Here is a 20,588-nt window from a genome sequence, read left to right on the forward strand (position 1 = left end):
TTCTTGTGTTTTTCTTTGACATTCAACTTTGTTGCATGTCAAACATCTTCACTCTTCTAAAGAATTTTGAATGGCCACGTCACAATCATATGTGGCAGTCACTTAGATAACAACGCGTGTCCGAATCTCGCTTGAATCATGCGTGGAAACAGATATTAGGGTTCACTTTTTTGGTTTAGTCATCATCGTCCCTTTGTACGAAATTCTAACCAATCAATGGAAAAAGCAGCAAATATAATAAATAAAACTGGGTTTAGCCAAACTGGGAAGAGAAGCTAAGATCATGTGAAAGTGTGTGCTGTCACCATGAGTTTTGCAACATCTGTCCTTTCACTATTTATGTGGGGAGTTGGGAATTTCCATTTTATGCCAATAGGATGTATTATCCATTTGTTCTTGATGAAAGTAAATGCAATGCTGTCAAGCCAAAGGGTTTGGTGCTTTTTGTTGTTCTACTTTTGATCCATGAAAGTCTTCTTTTTTTGCCCTTTTCACGTTGGTTTTTCGTAAAGGTTTAATACTAAAATAAGTGTATAAATTATATTCTTATTCTTAAATAGATTTCTAAATTATTTTTTGATTCATATCAGTGCTTAATGTTTTCTCCGTTACCATTTTAGGTGCCTAATGTTTAGGCCTGTAAACGAACCGAACGCACACGAACGGAGGTATGTTCATATTAGTTCATTTAATAAATAAACGAACACGAACATAAACGAACAAAATTTTTTTTTGTTAATGTTCGTTCATTTAGGAATATAGGTTGTTCATGTTCGTTCATTTAATAAATAAACGAACATAAACGAATATGAACATAAACGAACACGAACATAAATAAACACGAACATAAACGAACATAAACGTTGGATACCCTACCTTCCATTGTTCTTTCATGAAAAATAGTCGACAATGCAAATCAACCAAATCTACAGTGATAAATAACGTAAGAGCTGGTTAGCAGTGATGAAATGTTTGAAGATATCAGATATTTCGATCGATCTTTTAAAGATATTAAATGATTCACACGATTTTAATTTAACACTATAACATTTATCTTAGTGGTCCATGATTACATATGAACAATCATTTTCCACTACGTTATTCTAATAAATTTGCCGGCTAAAAGTTTTGTGACATCAATGTCAGACTTTAGTGAGATTTGTTAATAATTGTCATTTCTATTGGCAGAATAGAAAATTTAACAGCATGAAGATTTCGAACGGTACAAATTGGACTACAAGGCAATAACATAGATCTGAAATCCCTCCGATGCTATATATCTAACTGATATTATTGCTAAACCACCATTCAAAATTTTAACTTATTTAAAGTCTACTCCACAACTAAAGGTCACGCAAGAACTATGAAAACAAAAGTTCATTGTCAATGTGTATTTTCTACTCATTAATGGGTTCTTCCTGGAAAACCCATTACTTCTGCTATTACACTCTTTTTCAGAAATTGTATAGAAACATTTGTTTTGTTTTCTGGAAAATTCTATATATTTTTCTCTTTACTGATGCTCATATACTTCCGATTGTTACCTTTATCTTCCCATCTATTTCTAGAAAGAAGTATGATGTTTTCTTGAGTTTTAGATGTGAATATACCCACAATAACTTTACATATAAACTATTAAGCTAAATAAAACAGAGAAAGAGATGAAAACAGACCTGTAAAACTTCATATTGCACTATAATATAACTTGTTTTGAAGCTTTCACTGATCGTCTCCACTCTCCAGTGAACACTAGGGTTTGAGAAAAAAGGGAGAAAATGAATATAGGTGCGAGGTGCCTCACGGATTAACATATTGGATTTAATCTCCAAATTAAATTGGGTTAATTATGGAGTTGATCATCATAATATAAGATTAATTAATATTTTTAAGATACTTGCAAATTGGTCATCAAAATTGATTTAAGAAGATTTGATTAAACATAAATGAACGAATATAACCGAACGAACATAACCGAACGTTCACGAACGTAAATGAACGAACGAGACATATGTTCGTGTTCGTTCATTTAATTAAACAAACACAAAATATTGTTCATGTTCGTTCATTTAATAAATAAACGCACATAAACGAACTTCCCGCCGCACGGTTCATGAACGGTTCGCTGAACGTTCAGTTCATTTACAGGCCTACTAATGTTTTCTCCATTATTATTTTAAGTGCCCGGACGTTAACCGCCGTTAAAAATCTCGTTAAGTGACACATGTCACGTTATGCTAATTTTGAAAATTTTATTTAAAATAAAAATATAATCTTCGTTTTTGGAAAAAAACTATTTTTTTCAAATCTTAAAAAAGATCTCCAACTTTTAAAACTTTAATTTTAATCTCTTTATCACCACCGACCACCACCAACACCGTAATCGACTGAACAACTAACGACGTGAAACTAGCCAACAACCCACAATCAAAACTGTCATACTATCGTAACCGATCGAACACCCAAAAATGATGTAAATGAAAGATTTTGTTTTAGGATTTGTAGCTTTTTTTTATTAAAGATTTTGATAAATTGAATGCTTATTGTGGAAATTGATGGAGGTAGCATTAAGGGATTTTGGTTCTAAATCCAAAGTTTTGGCATTGACAGTCGGCCTTCGGCTGTGGCATTTGGTTGCAGGGGAAGGGAGAAAATAGAAGACGGGGAGGGAGAAGGGGAGGGGAGAACACGTGGGTTTTTTTGGCTTAATATCAAAATAAGTGTCTAAATTATATCATTTTTTTCAAATAAGTGCCTAAACTATTTTAAAAAAAATAAAATTCTCAAAATTATCAGAATATGTCATGTTTTACTTAACGGATTTTTTTTAACGGCGGTTAACGCCTTGGCACTTAAAATGATAACTGAGAAAACGTTAAACACGTAAGATGGTAACGGAGAAAATATTAAGTACCGGGACGAGTTAAAAAATAGTTTAGACACTTATTAGAGAATAAAGATATAATTTGGTTACTTATTTTGATATTAAGCCTTTCATAAATGGTCGGTTTGGATGGGGACTGAAAAAGGGTCAAATATTTGTATTTTCATAGAGATAATTGCACGTGATGTCCAAACTATGATTTTTTTCTAAACTAATCATTAAAATTTAAAATATTCTATATTAATCTCAAACTATGTCTCCATTCTAAATTGGTCACTAAATTTTAAAGTATTCTATACTAATATTCAAACTATCAGTGTTATTCTGTACATCTTTCCAATGATGCTCATCCAAAATTTACCCCATTTGAACACTCTAGTAATAAGGGACTGTGAGAAGTGGGAGCAGATAATTTCCATTGATGACATTTTGGCATCACCATAATCACAAGGTCTACCTTTCGAGAAGAAAATGGAATTCCCCCAGCAAGAGCAAATTACACAAATGGTCATTTTGTTTTTATAAACATACGGTCACTAGATTAAAAAATAATAATATATGTCGTCACTTGTCCTAAACGGCAGTTAAAGGTTTAACGGTTTGATGACGTGAGTTAATAAAATGGTTTAATTTTTGTTTTAATTTTTAAACTTTAGATAAAATTTAATTATGGATTTTTTATAAATCTAAAGGCAGTTTAGGAACAAATTTACAATTTACCATTCTGTAATATGCTTTTCTTCTTAATTCCCTTACACCGCATACCCCCATCCCTAGTCCGACCTTTACTGGTGGATTTTAATCAAAATTATAGCATTCAACTATATTACAATTACTGAAGTGAGTTGCTTGCTTCGAACTTTCTCAAGAGTTTCAGAAGGCTCAAGTCCTGCTCGATGCCAAAAGACTCGAATGCAGGACCAAGCTTATCAGTGTCGTCATCAAACATCACCGTTCAAAGTTTTTTAAATACTTCATCTTTGTTCTTTTTATGTTAATTATAATTAGTGTTATCTAAGCAAATTTATAAATAATTATTTTCACTTGATTTTGAAAGAAAAAAAATTAAATATAAGATTTAAGTGATACTAAAATATTATAAAAGAGTAACCATTTCTCTTAATTTTACAAGGATATTAGATTTAAGGTCCAATTCGCACAACATGACGAAGGTCCCATTGGAACAAATGCCAAATTTGAAGGACCTGTTTCAGCTTCAAGGTATTCCATGTCAAATTTGGAGCGCCTGATCATCTCCAATATGATTTTGCTACGCGATATATGGATGAGTCACGTTCAGTTTGCAACAAATCTCAGAGAATTAAGCATAGACTCCTGCAATGGCTTGACATACATCTTTCTAATGATGCTCATCCAAAATTCACTATCATAACCATTTTTTAGGTGGAACAATTGTTTATTGTTTAAAAACGGTTAAACTTTAATTTTGAAAAATTTGGTGAGTTTGAATTAAATTGGATAGAGTCGCCATCAACCTTTGGGTTAGGTAGGTCGAATACCTAAAAACGTCTTTTAAAAAAACAATTCTAAGAAAACTCGTTTTTTAAGACAAAATTGGTCTGCGTTTACCAAAGATTCGATTAAAACGGGTTTGGGAGTCGGTTATGCGTGGGGAAGGATTAGTACCCCACAGCGCCCAAAATTAGTACTGTGTCGTTTACACGTTGTCGTAAATAGTGGAAATCATGAATTGAATATATAGTTAAAATATGATCCGTTAGAAAAACATGCATGGCATTGTTTGATTTAAATTAACAAAATAAAGTTGATTGATTTCAAGTTCACAATTTGTTAAAATGTCGTATCGGATCACATCATTCGATCAAGTGAAGCTTTTCACGCTCATTCTACAAATCGATATTCTTGAAATATATTCAAGTAATATTTAAATAATGAATAAAAGGTATAATAGTAATAAATTATTAAATTTCCAAGATTAATATGCATAGAAATATAATATAAGGCCGAAATGTATCAAAACAATATGCATAAAGCACAGAAAAATGCTTGTAGTAAACATGTTGTTAAGCACATAGTATATATATATATATATATACAAGGATCATTAAACAATAAATAAACACACATTTAGTAATACATTTATTTAATGTTAATAAATAACGTGAAATAGTTAATCAAACCATGCACACCATGTATAACAGTGTAACATTCAACATAAATATACAAGTAAAAATTACTACATATATATATATATATATATATATATATATATATATATATATATGGATAAGTCATAAAAAAATTCACGTAATGTTTTAAGATAATAGACAAACAGAATAACATAGATCTAATGAGCAATAAACCACAAGTACTAAAATACTAAAGATGTTGACTAAAATAAATATGGAGCTAAACATAATATTCAAAACATAAATTGCACAAAGCTATATTTTAGTAATCATAAAGAACAAAAACATGAATATACAAAATTAGCAGCCAAGAAACTGAACATGTAAACAAATAATGGAAAAATAGTAGAGGACTAAAATAAAATGTGAAACGAATAAAGAGCTCAAAATAGAATGTTGAACTTTCATTATATGACCTGATTGAGTGGTTACAAAACTTGAGGAACCCCAAGTGCTATTTTCCCATGGCTGTAACGCATGGAATCCCTCCCCCTTCGTTTTATAAGCCAACTCCAATCTTTTCTTTCGTATGATTGTCCCATGTATTTATAATGGATTTTAGTTGATTTTTTTTTGTAGTGGATGCTCCACTAGAATAATGGTAGGGTAACAATACCTAATTTTGGGACTTTGTCATTTAAAATGGATAGCGGTGGATTTGGTATGATTTATTTTATTATTTTTTCTAATCCCTCTACCGAATAGCTCCCATTTCTCTTTGCCTCCTTAACTTTTACTTGTAGTTGGTGATGGATTTGTTGAATTGGGATTGGTGAAATCTTTGTGGGCTTCGGGTGTTGGGATATATATTGGCCTGCAAAAGTGATAAATTAATTAATGATAATAATAATAATAATAATAATTTTTTGTTTGAAAAAAAACGAGTGTCTACGTTTACCACAATTGAAGAGTCTAGGAATATACGAGTGTGAGAAGTTGGAGCAGATAATTGCCATTGATGACCTTTCGGCATATCATCATCACAAGGCCCACCCTCTGAGAAGAAAATGGAATTCCCCCAATTACGGGAAATGGGCCTTTTTGATTTGCCAAGTCTCGTGAGCTTTAGTCTTTTGGGTTATCATCTGGTATTCCCAAGCTTGAAATCTATTTATGTTAGAGGATGTGATAACATGATCATTATTTTCCCTCTAGGAAGTTGAGTAAATTTCCTTTTATCCTGTAATATTCTCAACTATTTTTAATTGGTTATCAGGGCACCTCCAATGGATCGTGATATGGAATGAGACAACAGTCCAGTAGGCCTTGTTCACTGCCTCAATATGTGGAAGAAGACGAAGAAATTTCAACATTGAACTGAACATTATTGCAAAAGCATGCTTGAGACTAAATCTCCCCTCACAATAGCACGACTGGGTAAATGTGGCATCATCATCCTCATCGAGTTTGCAGTTTAGCTTCTTTAACAACTGCTTGCTATCAGGTTTGTGATGTGGTCAATATCGAGTTTGTAGTTGTAGCCAGAGAAGCGAAGAACATTGAGAAAGAGACCATTATTAGTTGAAATGTCACTAAAATTTGTGTAAATTTATTTTCTTCAACTCTCAAGACATGCTTTGTGCTTTATAATTAAATAATGTCATATTTTTATACAATGAAATAGTTCTTCTACATAGTTTCATGAAAGCATGGTCTCATTTTGTTTTTCTGTTTAACCCCAGTGTGAAGCTTGATATCCTTCAAATTCCCAATATAATTAGAGTGCATGAAAACAAGTTGTTTAATTATTGTCTGCTTAGATCAATATTAATAACCTTGTCCCTAATTCTCCCTTTTCCTTTCCTACATTTTTTATTATTTGTGGGTTTTTTATATATATAGGTTGTTCATGTTGTGAAATAAAACAAGTAATTTCCCTATAATCATATTAGTGAGCATGTGAAATAAAAGTGGAAAAATAATACCCGAAATTGATAATGGAGTTCAGCCAATTATGCCTACGTCTCCGGACTGCTGCAGATCTTTTCTAAAGAGAAAATTTACAAGTGTTTACAAAACACTCTCAACTCACAAGAAAACTCTCTAAACTCTTTAGTATTGGGAGAAAGAAATGATTTGGGATGATTTTGAAACTAAATGGGTAAGAGTATTTATAGTTGAAGCTTAAGGACTAATCTTTGAAAATACCCTAAAGTGCAGGGACTAAAATGTAATTCTCCCATGCACAAAATTCAACCAAAAATGGCTGTCTAATTTTGAACATTTGCAGCCGCCCATTTAGCAGCCTATGTGCTACCTAATTTTCTTTGACTTTCAACAATCTCCCACTTGAAGACTGATTTTAATCTGTCTTCACACCTCGATCAATGCAACAACATTTCTAGTCTTGTTATTCTAGCATGCCCACTGAAGCTGAACACAACTTCAGTTTGTCCGTAGTCACCGTCTTTGTCAACATGTCTTCCGGATTTTGAGCTCCACTAATCTTTTCAAGTTTCAAAATCTCATCTTTCAGAAGAGACCAGATCAAATGATATCTTAATTGTATGTGCTTCATCCTGGAATGAAAAGACGAATTCTGTGCTAGATGGATAACACTTTGACAGTCGCAATACAATACATTGTTTTCTTGTTTCTTGCCTAACTCTTCCAAGAAACTTTGGAGCCAAACCATCTCATTGCTGGCTTCCGTAACAATGACATATTATGCTTCAGTTGTGGAGAGAGCAACTATCTTCTGTAGTTGAGAAACCCAACTCACTTCAGTACCTCCTATAGTATAGACATACCCTGTAATGCTCATTCTGATGTCAACATTTCTGGCTAAGTCAGCATCTACATAACCTGTCAGTATCGTATCTCCACCTTTGAAACACAGTGCTTTGTTTTGTGATACCCCACAAATATCTGAGAATCCATTTGAGTGCTTCCCAGTGTACATTGCCTGGATTATTCATGTACCTGCTAACAGTTCCCACTACTTGAGCAATATCTAGTCTAGTACAAACCATGACATACTCAAAATTGTGTCAGCCTTTCTTATTACATGAAGTCCAACACTCCTCGCATTGAACCCTTATCATTAGAGTTCTTTGCGCCACCATGTATCGACACTTTCTCACGGCAAAGTCCGATGCCCCTTCTTGCCTCATTCTTTCTAACACGAAGGTTGGAGCTCACTTTCCACCTTGCAAATGGGTAGTTTCTCCATGGTTGCCTTGTCCCTTAACATCTTGACTCCCTTCGACTCTTGTCTACTAGTCTTTGAAGGATTGTTCCTCACTTGAACATCCTCGGCAAGACCTTACTTCGACCCTTCTCTTATGATGGTCTCTGAAGCCATGTTCTCTACTCGAACATGCTAGGCAAACTCCTTGGACATAGCTAACTCCTCTTGCACTTGGATTCTACTTGCCTTGGAAGAAATGAATCGTATTAAGCCAACTCTCAACGCCCCCTCGATCCTGGGTTCATCATCTTCTCTGGACAACTCGATCATGGTCTCATCCATCACATTGGATGACTCGGCTCCCCTCGGGTAGTCTCGCAACACTTCTGGCATCTTAAGTTTGCACCCCCTTGTTTGCACGACTCTTACCTTTGACTTAGAATCTTTGACACTTGAACTTATGTCAAGACTGCACACCTCTTCTCCAGACTCACCATCTGGTTCATCATTGAGTGGACTTTCTCTGTTACTCGAGGAACAACATTCCTCAGCATTTGACTTGCCTTCATCATGGATTCACTTGCCACTACCGTCGGCTTTCGGCTTTGTTTTGGAAGTCTTGTTTTTCTTGACTCCAAATTCTTTGATTGACTCGACGGTTGTCAAGGCTTTAGACAACTCCTTGACTTCCCTTCGCTCCAACACTTTCTTCGCCCATGGCTTTAATCCGAGCATGAAGGTGAAGAACCCATCTTCTTCTATCAAACTTGGGACTTTGAGCAAGATTCTTCTGAATCGGCTCACATACTCCTTAAGTGTCCCTTTATGCCTGATATGCATCAACTTGGACCACGCCTCCATCCTGGCATATTGTGAGCGGACTTGCTCACTTTGCACCCTCGGCTTGACGGCTTTATCTTTTGCTATCGCTCCAATTCCCACTACTTCTCATTCTTCCATCCTGTTCATGATGGTTGCAAGGTGACGCTTCTCGGGACATCCTCTAATCAAATGAGGACCATCATAGAAGTAACACTTTAACTTTTCTTTACTCACATTCTTCTTCGCACCAGACTTAGCCTTGTCATTCTTTCCCGATGGCTTTAATTGGCTATTAATAGTCGATGGCTCACATTGGCCATTCGAAGAGTTTCCTCTACCATCTCCCCGCTGCACCTTTTCCCGGTCTCCCCCGTTATTGCCACTATCTCTGGGCATGGGCCTGGACAACACATCGCTACTTGGCTTGACACCTACAAGCTCATTCAGCTTTCCGGCTACAACTATGGCCTCTGAAAGTCTATGGGCATCACCTTGCTCTCTCCCGAGCATTGCCCCTGGTCTAAGTCATTCCAATAAGGTTTTGAGCGCACCATCAAACTTCTCAATTTTCACATTTTCTTCGTCTGCAGCCATCACTCCCACTCGAATCTGGCTTTGTTTGGATCGTTTCTGACGATTTCTACGAACCACTGTGTATTAGAACACCTCTGTCGACAAACTCGTATCACTGACCAAATTTCACTATTCACCAAATTCACTATTCACGTGAATAGTAACCTCGCAGAAAAATTGACAAAATTCACAACCAAAAGCTCATGATACTAATTGTTGTGAAATAAAACAAGTAATTTCCCTATAACCATATTAGTGAGCATGCAAAATAAAAGCGGAAAAATAATACCCGAAATTGATAACAGAGTTCAGCCAATTATGCCTACATCTCCGGACTGTTGCAGATCTTTTACTAAAGAGAGAAAATTTACAGGTGTTTACAAAACACTCTCAACTCACAAGAAAACTCTATAAACTCTTTAGTATTGGGAGAAAGAAATGATTTGGGATGATTTTGAAGCTAAATGGGTAAGAGTATTTATAGTTGAAGCTTAAGGACTATTCTTTGAAAATACCCTAAAGTGCATGGACTAAAATACAATTCTCCCATGCACAAAATTCAACCAAAATGACTGCCTAATTTTGAACATTTGCAGCCGCCCATTTAGCAGCCCATGTGCTGCCTAATTTTCTTTGACTTTCAACAGTTCATGCCATTCTGAAGCAAGCAGAGAATTGGCTTGATAAGAAGATCTTGGAGAAACAAATCAACCAAACTCATTTGTGTACCTTCGTTCTTCGGTTGTGGTTCTATTTTTGATATAGTTCTTCAACAGGGGCATCGTTTTGTTGTGGTTTTATCTGGAACAAACTTCAAATTGGTTTTATTTCGGTTGGGACTCTTGATGTTGTAATTCAATTATGCACTTTATAATTCTGAATGTCAAAAATGAAAGAATTTGAGTTTGAACATTACTCTCGTATACTATTTTGATTTGTAAATGATTTAAAGAATACATGACTTTTCTAGTTAATCAAGATCTAATATCCAAAATTTGAACCTTTTATACACCTTTCTGATTACCTGAAGAAGAAGAAGACACGTGGAATAAATTTTTTAATTACCACGTAACGCTTCAGTTGGAGGGTTAAAGAGAGTTAACGAAGGAGGGATTAAAACCAAATGGACTGATAACGTAAGAGACTAAAACCACTCATTTTTTAAACTGATGACCAAAACTAGTCAGATCGAAAACAAAAGGGATCATTCATATAATTTACCCTAAAATATTAATTTAATCTTATCCATTGAACTTTCAAAAGTTATTTTTTTCACTTCCTTCAAACAAAAAAAACCCAAAATCTTTTTTTTAATCTCTGAAAATGTTTCTTTTCTAACCCTAAATCATTAACCCTTTACACTCTCGTTATCGTTCGTCTAAACCCCAAACTCTAACGGCCACTCAATTCCCTATATTTCGTCACATCATCTAAACTCCATAATTTAGTGATTATTTGAGTAGTTCACCCTTATATTTTCTACAAAACAATCATATAAAAGATTGAAAATAGGGGAAAGGATGATTGGGACTGAAGTTTGGGAATAGAGGAAGAGTTTACATAAAATTACATGAATCCACTGAAAGTAGTAAGCTTTTGTTTGCAATGAAGGTAACATGGCTGCAATTTGGGAACACTGGAAGAGTAGTTAGGCATATCATACAAGTGTAATGACATTTACATGTTAGAATGTGTAGTTGATTTATTGTACCTAATTGCATTAAAAAATAAATTAGGTACTTGGTTGCACGCCAATACTAAAATTAGATACCACGCTTATATTAACCCGTATAAATAAAAACCCTGAATATGGGGTGATCCATAAGGTCAAGAAAATAATAAACGACGACCAAGAAAATGATCCATGAAAAAAAAGTTATAATTCTCACCTAATTAAAACAGGACAAACATTTGGACCTATACTTAATTACTATAATTAAATGCCGTGACGACAGGGATTCAACTGAATATATACTAAAAAAATTTAAAGAAAATGACTTGATTATTTGTTATTATTGAAGTTATAGAAAATATAAGCATCCAACTGCCCTGCAATATTAAACAATGACTACACACGTTAGGACTTACGACCAAGAAAGCATCCAATTGCCGTCATATATTAAACAATGACCATACACGGTTCGCGTTGGGGGCACTAATAAAACAAAGGGTTATGTTCCTAAACTCTATCATTTTCTATTAAAAATTTGACGGTATTCCGAGATTAATATTAACCTACTGGTTGTGATACAATAAAATATAATATCAGAATCTCAAACGACTATCATATCTCAGTCATCATGTTAACATTCAACTTAAACAACCGTCAATTTTTTAACGAAAAATGACGAGTTTTGAATATAATGCACAATCAGAAAACCATTCCATAACTTTTAATAATTTAGGGATTTAATAAAGAAGTATTCTATAATTGAGGGACCATTTGTGTAATTTACCCAAAATTACATAATAAAATAAAAAATGTTCCAAATTCCATACCATTACAAATCATAGGTGGTTGAGTCAATATTTTAGAAGCTAATAATACTGCTTACCTGCTCCGTCTCTTGACTCAAGTTTGTAATTATAAAGGTTGAGTTTCAGCATTTATTCTGCTCCCATATTCGACTTGTCTCATCTCTTTGTTTAGTTTCCAATCACAACTTCTGTTTCTCTTTCATTTGGTTTCAGCTTCCGATTGTTCAAAGTGGAGAAATCTTGAAGAAATATTGTTCAAAGGAGTTGAATTCGTGGTGCAGTAAACCCACACAGCATAAAGCTTTAGAAGGTTCAGTGTGAGGTAATTGTGGTTTCAACTTTATTTGTTAAGTTTGCTTAATTATTGAGTTAGTTATATAACTTATATTGCCCTTCCTGTAGATGAAGTTGATTATAATATTATTCCATGAATTATTTCTCTCCTACTTCCAATGGGTTCCTAAATGGTTGTCCATTGTTCCCATATGTAATGGGGTAAGGGGAGGTAAGATAGTAGGATGTCCCCAACATTAGATTGAGAGCAGCTTCCGTAGAAGACCTCTAAATTATGAAAATGCCCTCCATGGGACACGATCCCACGACCTCAAGGTTAAGAACCTTGTGCTCTACCAACTGAGCTGGATGGTCATCTCTTCCAATGGATTCCTAAATTTGTGAAAATATCCAAAAACAGGTTTAAAAACTTCAGACTACTTAATTTGTTGCGGGTAAACTATAAGTTTGATCACTTTCGTTTAAATTTTATACATTTTTTCTCGTTGAATTCAAAAAAATATATAATATTTGATTACATTCATTTTTAATTTTTTAAGATGTGATCATATTCTTTTTTATTTAATTAAGATGTGATCACTTGCCTTATCAATTTTTAAATGTTTATTCACTGGAATTTTGATTGTCCTTAGTGAGGAAAAGTGGGAAAATTAAATAAAAGTAATCACACCTTAATTAAATAAAAAACGAAGATGGTCAAATATTATATTTTTTTAATATAATGAAATTAAAAAAAAAGGTTTAAAACCAAAATGAAAGTGATTCTTTATTGTATGTGTATAAAGTCCTAAATACCCAAAGGAACTCCACTGAGGGATGTCTTGAAGTTGGTCATAATTCTCATCAATTAATAATGGTTACTCTTTCTGTGACATAAAATATGTTTATTATTAAATTTTTTGTTGATATTTTTAAACTTTGACTAATTATTATTTAAAATTTATTATTGATAAAAATATATTTTAAAAACCTTTAATTAAGTAGTTTTTAAATATATATTTTTATTAAATTTAATTATTTAAAATATTTAAAATAATTATAATTAAAGTTTACAATTTTTTACTTTTTAAAAATTAACAAGAGATATTTTTTTATGAGACGGAGATAATTATAATTAAGTGTTTGTTGATAGTGATTACAATAAGTTCTAAGTTTTTAGAATCTATTTTGATAAAAATGATTTTATTTAATAAGTTTTTATAATATCGTTTGATAAAGTTTTTATCCTTTTCCTAAACATTACTAAAGTAATTAATTTGTCAAGTGACAAGTAATTGAGATTCAGGAATTTGAGTTCATAAGGTTAAGTTCGAATCCTACAAACGTCACTCTTGGTGGACAATATGTAAATTCTTATATAAATTTCAATTGAATCTTAAATACATCATGTCTCTAGACTAGTGACTCATGACCTTTTACTGATGTACCAAAAAAAATAATCATGATTTGATTTTCGATTTATTCAATTTATTAAATCGGGGGAACTACTTTTGTGGACCTCGACACAATTTTATAAACAGTGTGGATCATATCACAATCTTTAAAAATTAAATGAAAAGTATAAATTTGATAATTAAACTTTATTTTTTTATTTTATTTTATTCATTTCATTTTATATCTTTTCAATTTTCTTACTGAACTTAATACATCCATTTCCTTACTAATGTTATTAAGTGGCTTTCTTTATTTTATTTTTAATGGATAAATTACAAGTTTAATCACTGAACTTTATGCATTGGATTTTTTTGGTAACTCCTCTGTTAACAACAAATCATGACGCTGTTAGTGAGGAAACGATTGAGTGACTAAAAAAACACAATGTATTAAATTTAGTGAGAAAATTAAAAAGATTTAAAGTACAATAAATGAAATAAGAGAGAAAATAAAGTTCAGTTACTAAATTTGTAATTTAGCCAAAACTAAAAGTGAACACAAACATCTCAAAAGAAGAAAAAAACATGCAATTATTGAAGGTTTCATCCATCTTCAACAAACTTAAAAACAGAAACTCAATCCTTAGAATTAGAGTTATTAATTTAAGCATTTTTTGAAAATATATTTTTGGTTGGTTGAAAATGGAAATGAATAAAATGAAGCTAAAAATGATTAATAATGAGGTTTGCTCTAAAGGGGTGACCAAATTTATATTGTCTACCATTTTTCTTAACCTTTGCATAATTATTATGTAAATTCAGATTAACCACAATGGCTGAAGGGTTCTGTCTGGCTGCTGCTTCTAATGCCGTGGGAACACTGATGGTGGACTATCTGGTGAAGCCAATAGAACGCCGTATTCGCTACTTATTTCGTTTTCCTAAGCTTGTTCGAGACTTCCGCCAACAACAAAATAATTTGAATCGAGAACAGACTCGAATTAATGAAGATGTTAAGGAGGCTAAACTACATATTCAAACTCAAGTAATTGGGGACCATGTAAATGAATGGTTGACCGATGCAGAAAATGCTGTGAAGGAAGCGCAGAGTATGGAGAGTAAGATTGAAGAAAATAAGAGATGCTTTTGTTGGTGTCCGAATTGGAGTTGGCGATATCGATTAGGTAAGGAGATTGAGAAGAAGACAGAGGTTATCAGTAAGCTTGTAGAAGGTTCCCACTTCGAACGAATAGGCTATCGTGCCGTGCTTCCAGGCTTGGAATTCTTCACATCTAAAGATCTTGTGGCTTCCAAAACTTCAACTGCTGCTTTCAATAAAGTGATGGAAGCATTGAAGGATGACGAAGTCGACGTGATCGGGGTGTGGGGAATGGGTGGGGTGGGCAAAACCACCTTAGTCACCGAAGTGGGCAAAAGAGCCAAAGAATTACAACTTTTCCAAGTTATAAAAGTTGTCGTGTCTCAAACGCCGAGCATTGGAGATATTCAGAAAAAATTGGCAGACTTCTTGAATATAAAGTTTGAGAAGACAACCAAGGAAGGGAAAGCAGAGGAATTATGGCTTCGATTGGCAAAAGAAGAAAAAGTCCTCAACATCCTTGACGATATGTGGAATGAGGTCGACTTGAAAGAGATAGGCCTTCCTATAAAAGAAAAAGGGAAAGGTTGTAGGGTCATTTTGACAACACGTCGCAAGACTGTATGCGAAGCTATGGAATGTCAAATTACTGTTCCAATTGATGTTTTGGATGGTGATGAAGCATGGGCTCTATTTAGAATGAAAGCTGAGCTTGATGAAAGAGTTCCAAGGGATATTATTGAGGAGGCTAAGAAAGTTGCAGAGGAATGCAAGGGTCTACCGGTAGCGATTGTAACGCTAGCGAGGGCATTAAAAGGTACCAAGACTCGTGACGGATGGGAAATGGCCCGAAAAAAACTTGCAAGCAGTAGATTATTAGAAATCGGCAACATTGAAGAAGAAGAAAAAAATGCGTACCAATGCATTAAGATGAGTTACGATTACCTCAAGAAAGAGACTGTCAAGAGATGCTTCTTATTGTGCGCTGTATATCCAGAAGATCACTCGATTCATACGGAAGGATTGGTGCGATACGCTTGGGGATTGGAGTTCTATGACAATATTTACTCGGTTGAAGAAGTGAGGATTCAAGTCTTGGAAGCCATTGATTACCTCAAAGATTCTTGCTTCTTGTTACAAGATGAAGATGGAGCTGGCCATAGAGATATCACAAGGTATGAAACTTGAACTATAGCGCAATGCTTCCCATATGATAATTAGAAAATGCCTACAGGTGCTAGATAGAGCTTTTTATATAGCTAAGTTAACAAGCCCTGCCTGTTAGAAGGTCTAAAGTGGAAGCAAGGTATTGTTTGTCAGCCAGTAAAGTGAAAGTAAATAAATAACGAGGTCAGAGCTAGACCAATATTAAATAAAAAGTTTGAGAAGACTGGGGTCATCTATTAAGATCATTGAAATTTTTATTAATAAATAAATACAACATAAACCCACAGGTCTAATTAACTCTAAATCTTATTCATAAAACTTATAATAAGAAAATAACCTCCCATACTTTCATTTTGAATGTTTATAAGTTGAGTTCAATTAGAGTTTTGTGACATAAATTTTGTTTTGATTCAGTTGGAGAAGTTAGTGGTTCCAGCGACCTAATGTAAAAAAATAAATTAAGATTAAATTTCTTTATTACTAAATAATTAATATAGATTAGAATTATTGTTTGATGTAGGGGGGATGATGATGTTTTAGGGTAAAGTAAACAAATAGTCCCTCGACTATAGGCTAATGCTTTTTTAAGTCCCTCGACTATTAAAAGTTACAAAATGATCATCGACTATAGAATATTGCTCTGTTAAGTCCTTTGACTATTAAAAGTTACAAAATGGTCACCCGACTATTCATTATGTTCCAAACTAGTTATTTTCCGTTAAAAATTTGGCGGTTGTTTAAGCTGGATGTTATCATGATGATTGAGATATAAGATTCTGGATCAGATTTTATCATATAACAGTCAACATATTGACTTTCAACTTAGAATATCGTTCATTTTTTAACGGAAAAGGACGAGTTTAGAACTTAATGAATAGTCGGTGACCATTTTGTAACTTTTAATAGTCAAAGTATTCAACAAAGCAACACTCTATAATCGGAGAACAAATTTATAACTTCTGATATTCGAGGGACTTAATAAAATATTACTATATAATCAGGGGATTATTTGTGTGTTTTACCCTATTTTTTATCACATTGCCATAGCCTGAAAAATAAATATATCTTCATGAACTCTACCCGAAAAATACTTATAAACAAAATTTCAGCATATGTATAATCTAAGAAACTCCAAGCTCTCCTTAGTGCAGTAATCGAGTCCATATACAGTGATTTATCTAAGAAACTCGATATGTAGCCAAGTCCTTTTCTTGGAGTATAACTCCGAAGAAACATTGAACAACTGAACCCTGACAGACATTTTTGCCAAATCGAAATCAAGCCTCTTCAGATTAGGTTTTCATTTCCTCAGAACCAAAGGCTTATGCTAGATATGTCAGGAATCAATCTGAAGAACTCAATCCCTAGCAAATCCATTAACAAAAGAGAAAACGTATAGGTTAGGGCCAGCAAGACTAACCATCACCATCGAAGTTCCCCCCCCCCCAATCATCTCCACTATTTTATGCATGGATCCAAATTTTGGAGCTGAACTGACGAATTGTCCCACCAGCGAATACCGTCATTCAGAGACTCTTTCCTCAAACACATCTCTGATAGGAATTACAGTCAAAGAACCGTCGCTGCAACTCAGAGGAAAGGAATCAAGGGACTGCTACTCAACACCTGAGAACAAACTCTTCCAATCAACAATGATCATAGCTTCCCAGTTAATCCATCGTAGAGCCCAGCAAAGAACAAACAAAACCCAGCAAATCGAGCAAACCCCACAAGAACAAGCCAAAAATCCCAAAACGATAGACCCTCTATTGAGAGAAAAAACGCTTATTAACTGTCATCGATTCTATTTAGTGAATTTCCTAGTTCAGAAAATAAAAATAGTGAATGAAATTTTTATTCTTGTTAATTAACATATCAACTTTTTTGGTCTGGTCAGGTATATTAAATTACATGAAGTGGTTCGTGATGTTGCTCTATGGATTACATCTAAAGAAGAAAGTGACTTTATGATTAAATCCCGTCTTCAATTACTGAATGATAGCCTTGAACCTTGTAAGGCCATCTCATTGTTGGACAGTGAAACAAAAAGGTTTCCTGAGAAATTGGTATGTCCGAAGCTTGAATTCCAGTTTCTCAAAAACTGTTATGTACAAGGTATATGTTTTCAGGGGATGCAAGAAGCTGAAATTGAAGGTAGAATTCTTTTTAGTCTCTTTTTTTCATTTCGGTCTCTTTTTCTTTCTCTTTTAAGAGCTTTTCAAGTGAAATGGATGCTAAGAAAGAAGTAAATAATGGTGATATCATAATTACTGTTTATATAGTGGTATAATTGAATTAATGACCTAATTCTTAAACCATCCTATTTTTTTAATAATCGAGTAAGTAACTGATTCCATTATTTTACCCTTGATTTTTCTGATTAATGATTTTTTCCATTTGTTTTTTGAATTATATCAGAGGGATGCATCATCCTCAATGCCTGTGGATTTAGACGGAAGGGAGGTTCTTGAAAGCTTGGAACAGCTGAGAGTTACAGGCTTTGAACAGCTGCAGGAGGTCTTCCGAGATGATGAAGAAAATGAAGCACCGCCGTTGCTGTCAAATATAGAGCATCTGAAGCTAGAGTCTTTTTCGGAATTGAGATGGATCGTAAAAGTCCCCACTCATTCCGTCAGCTTCCAGGGTTTATCGGTTTTAGAAACAAATGGTTGCAATCAGTTGAAATACCTCTTCTCGCTCTCCGCCATTCAAACCATAAGGTCGCTGCAAGAACTCCACATAGTTGATTGCGATGAACTGAAGAGTGTTTTCATGGAGTCGGAAAGTAGCGATGGTGATCAAATAGAATCCGGCACACTTTACTTGCCAAACTTGAAAACTGTGGTCATATCTTCATGCCCCAACGCTGAATATGTTTTCCCACTTGCTTTGGCTGGCGGTCTTCCTTGCCTACAAGAGATACAACTTTCTGGTTTAGAAAATCTGAGCAGTTTTTTTGCAGAAAATAATATTGTGGAAGCACCAGCTCTGGAAATTTTACTAGTACTTGAATGTCCTCGATTTACAGTCATTGTTGAGAAAGAAGCTAACAAGTCTGTGTCATTAAAGGTAATCTTTGCTTTAATCATTTTTTTACCTCTGTTTTTTTTCCTTCTATTTTGAAACTTTTTTGTTCAAGCATGTCTCTTTAAGGGTGTTTGGTTCAAGGATTATGGGATTCTCATGGGATGGGAATCCCATATTCCCATGTTTGGTTGGTCGGGAATCTCATTCTCAGTAATATTTTGTTACCAATAGTAGATTTTTTAGGGTATATTACCGGGAATGTCATTACCTCCCTTCCCTTAGGTATTGTAACATTAGCGGCGTTTTGGACTAAAATGCCCTTAAATTTTTATTTTTTTTCAAAAATATCCTTCTTCTGTCATTGAATAATAAAAATTTTACGAAGGTTAAATTACAAATTTATCCTTAAATTATTTTAGATTTACAAAAAAAATTTATAATTAAAATTTTATATGAAGTTCAGGGATTAAAAAAAAATTACACTTTCATTAAACATTTTTTATATTTTTAATTTTGTAAAAAAAATTATATAAATATTATGAATTTAATTTTTTAAAGGAAATATATAAATATTTTACAATTTGTAATATTATACAAATATATAATAAAGACAATTTGGTCAAATATACATTTCAATAATCTTTTATTCCTTTAACCAAACACGGTAATCTTACATTCCTGCTAAACCAACTAAACACAAAATACAACATTCTCAGTAATCCTATTACCTGGTAATCTTTTATTCCCACTGGTAATCTTACATTCCGTGAACCAAACGCACCCTAAAGGTAATCCTATAATACGATTGAGGAATCACTTTTTGGTCTTCTAATCTTAATTATAATTAGTGTTTTTGAGGGAACTTATAAATCAAATATAAGATTTAATTGATATTGTCAACCATCTCTAGAGTTAGTTAAAAACTCTCGATTGACACCTCTCTACCCCTAGATTGTGGGTTAATATCCATTAGGATTAAAATTTCCCTCCCCTCCTCCTAGGTAGTATTTGTTAACAAACACTATTATGGAAATAATATGCAAGAGTAACCGTTTCTCTTACTTTCACACAGGAATTGAATTTAAACCCCAATTCTTGCAACATGGCGAGCGTGTCACTGGGACAGATATCTCCACCTTTCGAAAGTTTAACTATGGGAAACTCTGAACAATTGTTTCAACTTCAAAGTGGATTCTCCATCTCAAATCTGGAGTTCCTGAACATCTCCCATATGATTTGGCTACCAGATATTTGGAAGGGTTCCATCCAATTTACAACAAATCTCAGAATATTATGCATACAATCCTGCCATCGATTGACGTACATCTTTCCAATGATGTTCATCCAAAATTTACCACATTTGAACTTTCTTGGAATATTCAACTGTGAGAAGTTGGAGCGTATAATTACCACTGATGACATTGTGGCATCGTCGTCGTCGTCACAAGCTCTACCCATTGGGAAGAAAATGGAATTCCCCCAATTAGAGGAAATGGAGCTTACCGAATTGCCGAGTCTAGTGAGTTTCAATCCTTTGGGTTATCATCTGGTATTTCCAAGTTTGAAATCTTTT

The 20,588-nt window shown here is 33.8% G+C and overlaps 1 protein-coding gene across 1 annotated transcript; it reads left to right on the forward strand.

The window, feature by feature from the left end:
• Positions 1–14,536: 14,536 nt before the first annotated feature.
• Positions 14,537–20,334, forward strand: LOC120114070 (disease resistance protein At4g27190-like). Its single transcript, XM_039135091.1, has 4 exons — positions 14,537–15,996; positions 17,886–18,210; positions 18,407–19,057; positions 20,263–20,334. The coding sequence occupies exons 1-4, from the start codon at positions 14,555–14,557 to the stop codon at positions 20,332–20,334; spliced, it is 2,490 nt and encodes an 829-aa protein (XP_038991022.1). The 5' UTR covers positions 14,537–14,554.
• The last annotated feature ends 254 nt before the right edge of the window (positions 20,335–20,588 follow it).

This window comes from Hibiscus syriacus, unplaced genomic scaffold (genome assembly GCF_006381635.1).
Source record: "Hibiscus syriacus cultivar Baekdansim isolate YM2019G1 unplaced genomic scaffold, ASM638163v2 tig00110220_pilon, whole genome shotgun sequence".
Classification (NCBI taxonomy): domain Eukaryota; kingdom Viridiplantae; phylum Streptophyta; class Magnoliopsida; order Malvales; family Malvaceae; genus Hibiscus; species Hibiscus syriacus.